Consider the following 5,000-nt stretch of genomic DNA (forward strand, 5'->3'; position numbering starts at 1 on the left):
CCCCCCCCGGGGGGGGGGGGGGGGGGGGGCGCGGCGGCGGGAGCCACAAAGGCAGCAGCCAAAGGGGACGCAGCAGCAACAGCAGCAAGGCAGCAGCAGCGCGAGCAGAAACAGCAGCAGCAGCAGCAGCAGCAGCAGCAGCAGCAGCAGCAGCAAGAGAGGCAAAGAATACGGGGGGAAGCAGTTTGAATTAGTTCGGGTTCAAAGGAAACAAGGAGAAAACAAGAAAGTAAAAAAAAGAAACTGGAAATCAAAAAGAACCAAAGAAATAACCCTAAACCCCAAACCCTAAACCCTAAACCCTAAACCCTTACAGCAGCACTTCGGGGGCAGTGTACATGGGGGTGCCGCAGATGGAGCGCAGCAAAGAGCTGGTGGGTCTTTGGAGGGTTTGGGGAACTGCGGGGGAGGTTTGGCTTTCCGCTGCTCGCAAACCCTAAACCCTAAACCCTAAACCCTAAACCCTAAACCCTAAACCCTAAACCCTAGGCCCTCACAACGAGGCCCTCAGCAGGCGCCAGCGCCGCTGCTCTCTCGCAACCTCTGTCCACTCCTGCTGCGCCGCAAGCGTCCAGGGGTTAGGGTCTAGGGTCTAGGGTCTAGGGTTTAGGGTTTAGGGTTTAGGGTTTAGGGTTTAGGGTTTAGGGTTTAGGGTTTAGGGTTTACAGTTGTGGTCTTGCTGCTTCTCCGAGAGCTGCACTGAAGCGTCAGTGCTCAGAGTCGTGGAGGCGCAGCTCGGAGCAGCGCAGCTGCCCAGGCCTTCAGCCAAACCGCTGCAGCAGCAGCAGCAGCAGCAGCAGCAGCAGCAGCAGCAGCAGCAGGGGCAGCAGCAGAAGCAGGAGCAGGGGCAGCAGCAGCAGCAACAACAGCAACAGCAGCAGCAGGAGGAGGAGCAGCAGCAGGAGCGGGGCAGCAGCAACAGGGTCAGCAGCAGCAACAGGGGCAGCAGCAGCAACAGGGGCAGCAGCAGCAACCGCAGCAGCAACAACAGCAGCAACAGCAGCAGCAGGAGCAGCAGTAGGAGCAGCAACAGAAACAGGCGCACAAATAATCATAAACCCTAAACCCTAAACCGCTATAAACCCTCGTAAACCCTCATAAACCCTCGCAAATCCTCGCAAACCCTCAAACCCTCCAAACCCTCGAAACCCTCACAGATACTCCAAACCCTCATAAACCCTCGCAAACCCTCGCAAACCCCCCAAACCCTCGCAAACCCTCATAAACCCTCGCAAACCCTTGCAACCCCCAAACCCTCGCAAACACTCGCAAACCCTCAAACCCTTCCAAACCCTCGCAAACCCTCATAAACCCTCGAGCCCCCAAACCCTTGCAAACCCTCACAAACCCTCGAACCCCCAAACCCTTGCAAACCCTCACAAACCCTCGAAACCCCCAAACCCTCGCAAACCCTCGCAAACCCTCGCAAACCCTCGCAAACCCTCGCAAACCCTCGAAACCCCCAAACCCTCGCAAACCCTGGCAAGCCGTCGAAACTCCCAAACCCTCCCAAACCCTCGAAACCCCCAAACCCTCGAAACCCTCGAAACCCCCAAACCCTCGCAAACCCTCAAAAACCGCAAACCCTCACAAACCATCGAAACCCTCAAACCCTCGCAAACCCTCACAAACCCTCGAAACCCCCAAACCCTCACAAACCCTCGAAACCCCCAAACCCTCGAAACCCTCGAAACCCCCAAACCCCCAAACCCTCGAAACCCTCAAACCCTCGAAACCCTCAAACCCTCCAAACTCCCAAACCCTCGCAAACCCTCGAAACCCTCAAACCCTCGAAACCCCCAAACCCTCGAAACCCTCGAAACCCCCAAAACCTCACAAACCCTCGAAACCCCCAAACCCTCACAAACCCTCGAAACCCCCAAACTCTCGAAACCCCCAAACCCTCGAAACCCTCAAACCCTCGAAACCCTCAAACACTCGAAACCCCCAAACCCTCGCAAACCCTCTGAAACCCTCGAAACCCCCAAACCCTCGCAAACCCTCAAAACCCCCAAACCCCCAAACCCTCGAAACCCTCAAACCCTCGAAACCCTCAAACCCTCGAAACCCTCAAACCCCCAAACCCTCGAAACCCTCAAACCCTCGAAGGCGCTCACTTGTCTGCAAACCCTTCGAAAACGTGGGGGGCGAATCTGGCGAGTCCAAAATCGAGGAGTTTCAAATGGCCCTCGCGAGTGAAGGCAATGTTGTCGGGTTTGATGTCGCGGTGAATGAAGTGCAGCTGCAAACCCTAAACCCTAAACCCTAAACCCTAAACCCTAAACCCTAAACCCTAGCGCTGGAAGCTCTGGAAGGGAGGAGGCTGGCTGGACAGGAAATGCAGCAGTGAAGAACTAGCAACTTAAACCCTAATTGGCAAACCCTCGTAAACCCTCGCAAACCCTCGCAAACCCTCGTAAACCCTCGTAAACCCTCGCAAACCCTCGCAAACCCTCGCAAACCCTCGTAAACCCTCGTAAACCCCAGCAGACCCTAGTGAACCCTAGTAAACCCGAGTGAACCCTCGTAAACCCTCGCAGACCCTAGCAAACCCTCGTAAACCCTAATGAACCCTGGCAAACCCTAATAAACCCTAGCAGACCCTTGTAAACCCTAGCAAACCCTAGCAAACCCTAATGAGCTGGAGTAAACCCCCCGCTCGCAAACCCTCGTAGCCAGCAGCAAGTCCCGGTGAGGTGCAGCAAACCCTCGGAAGCAAGAGGCGCTGAGCAGCTCTGGGGGAGGCGGGGTCGCAAACCCTAATTTAGGGTTTGGAGCCGCTGATTTAGGGTTTGGCGGACCTTGTGGATCTCGCTAACTGCCAAGACCAACTGGGCCATGTAGACCTTCGCCGTCTTCTCCTCAAAACGCTGCTTTGCATGCATGTAATGCATTAAACTTCCTCCTTCTAAAAACTGCATGAGTTGGTACAAGTGGGGCCCCTCTTGCAGGGTTTGCTGCAGCAGCACCACGCCGCGGCTCCCGCTGCTGCTGCTGCTGCTGCTGCTGCTGCTGCTGCTGCTGCTGCTGCTGCTGCACAGCGCCAGGCAGTCCCGCTCCGCGAACTGACGCTCCCGCGATGAATTCCGGCTCACGCGCGATTTCGGCACCTGCGCAAACACTAAACCCTAAACCCTAAACCCTAAACCCCCAGCCCTAAACCCTAAACCCTAAACCCTAGCTCTAGGCGGACGCGCGGGACTAGTTGCGCTGCCTCGCGCTCTCGTGCAACACGCTCGCTAGTCAGTGCCTTCCACTCTAGGGTTTAGGGTCGAGGGTTTAGGGTTTAGGGTCTAGGGTTTACGGCCGAGGGTTTAGGGTCTAGGGTTTGGAGCCGAGGGTCTAGGGTTTAGGGTTTAGGGTTTGGTACCTGTTTAAGAGCAAACAATTCCTTCGTCGATTTCCGTTGCACCAAATACACCGAGCCGAACCCGCCACGTCCTAACGTCTGCAGCAGCAGCAGCAGCAGCAGCAGAAGCAGCAGCAGCAGCAGCAGCAGCAGCGGCAGCAGCAGCAGCAGCAGGCCTGAGATTCAAAACAAGGCAGGGCCTTGGAGCACTCTAAACAACAGCAGCAGCAGCAGCAGCCGGTGCAGCGAGTGCAAACCAGCGCGGCGCAAACTTCAGCAGCAGCAGCAGCAGCAGCAGCAGCAGCAGCAGCAGCAGCAGCAGCAGCAGCAGCAGCAGCAGCAGCAGACCTGCACGAAGGTGAAGTCTTTGATGGACAAAGGATGTCTCTTTATCATCAAATGAGTTTCAAGTGCTTCCCCGTAAGCAGCAGAAGAAGCAGAAAGAAACCGCAGCTGGTCGGGGGGGGACAGCCCGCTGGCCACCTCCAGCACCTGCAGCAGCAGCAGCAGCAGCAGCAGCAGCAGCAGCAGCAGCAGCAGCAGCAGCGGGAGCAGCGGCTGGGAGGGTGGCGTGGAGGCTGCAGCAGATGTGCTGCAGCAGCAATGGATGCAGCGGAAAACCCGCACGAGCCCAGCGGCAAGGAGGAGGGCAGCAGCAGCAGCAGCAGCAGCAGCAGCAGCAGCAAACATAGCAGCAGCAGAAGCGGGCACACTAGCAGCAAGCACAGCAGCAGCAGACACAGCAGCAGCAGCAGCAGCAGGCACGGCAGCAGGCACAGCAGCAGAAGGAGTATCTAAAGCAGCAGCAAAAAGGGCAGCAGCACCTCTGGCAGGGCCAGCAGCAGCCGCAGCAGCAACGACAGCAACGCAAACCCTAAACCCTAAACCCCAAACCCTAAACCCTAAACCCTCACATCTTCCACGATCTGCTGCCTCTGAGAATAGTCCCTCTCTATATCTTTCTTTCTTTGCAAAATTGTTTTTTTAAATTCCAAAACTCGATTTTGTCTTTCCTGGCTCAGATGCGGCGGCGCTTCCTGCTGCTGCAGCAGCAGCTGCTGCTGCAGCAGCAGCTGCCGCTGGGGCCCTGACACCTGCCGGCTGCCCTCGTGCTGCTGCTGCTGCTGCTGCTGCTGCTGCTGCTGCTGCACTTCGCGCTGCTTGGTACTTGGCCCAGACGCACGGCAGCAGAACACTGTGGTCCCGTACGGCTGCTTCTGCTGCTGCTGCTCCTGCTGCTGCTGCTGCTGCTGCTGCTGCTGCTGCTGCTGCTGCTGCTGTGGGTATTGCTGCGCCTCCATTAGGGGCGATTGGTCTTGCTGCGCTGCTGCAGCCAAACAAGCAGCTTCTGCTGCAGAGACTGTCCCTAAGAAAACAGCCCTCAGCAGTTTGCTGCTGGGGGGGGAAGCAGCAGCAGGCGTTGCTGCTGCTGCTGCTGCGTCTGCTGCAGCAGCAGTGGGTGCTGCTGCGAATTCTGCTGCTGCAGATGGAATGTCAGGCAGCTGTGGTTTCGACACTTGCTGCACGGGTTCGGCGGCTGCTGCTGCTGCTGCTGCTGCTGTTGCTGCCGGTGTTGCTGCTGCTGCTGCTGCTGCTGCTGCTGCTGGCGCTCCTGCTTCTGCTGCTGCCGCTGCTGGTGCTGCTGCTGCCT

The 5,000-nt window shown here is 57.6% G+C and overlaps 2 protein-coding genes across 2 annotated transcripts in view; one reads left to right on the forward strand and one right to left on the reverse strand.

The window, feature by feature from the left end:
- Position 1: 1 nt before the first annotated feature.
- ENH_00083530 (hypothetical protein) lies at positions 2–1,064 on the forward strand (the record flags this gene model as incomplete). Its single annotated transcript, XM_013583449.1, has 3 exons — positions 2–183; positions 354–410; positions 669–1,064. Coding segments are annotated over 3 exons (635 nt in total), but the record flags the coding sequence as incomplete, so codon positions are not given.
- A 3,187-nt stretch (positions 1,065–4,251) lies between these two features.
- The window catches only part of ENH_00083540 (hypothetical protein, conserved), a gene marked incomplete at both ends in the record, with an annotated part of 3,477 nt that continues 2,728 nt past the window's right edge, over positions 4,252–5,000 (reverse strand). The window contains one exon of the mRNA XM_013583450.1: positions 4,252–5,000. This exon is cut by the window's right edge and continues 546 nt beyond it. Within this exon, the coding sequence (XP_013438904.1) occupies positions 4,252–5,000 (749 nt within the window).

The sequence above is a fragment of the Eimeria necatrix genome, genomic scaffold (genome assembly GCF_000499385.1).
Source record: "Eimeria necatrix Houghton genomic scaffold, Enh_scaff935, whole genome shotgun sequence".
Classification (NCBI taxonomy): Eukaryota; Apicomplexa; class Conoidasida; order Eucoccidiorida; family Eimeriidae; genus Eimeria; species Eimeria necatrix.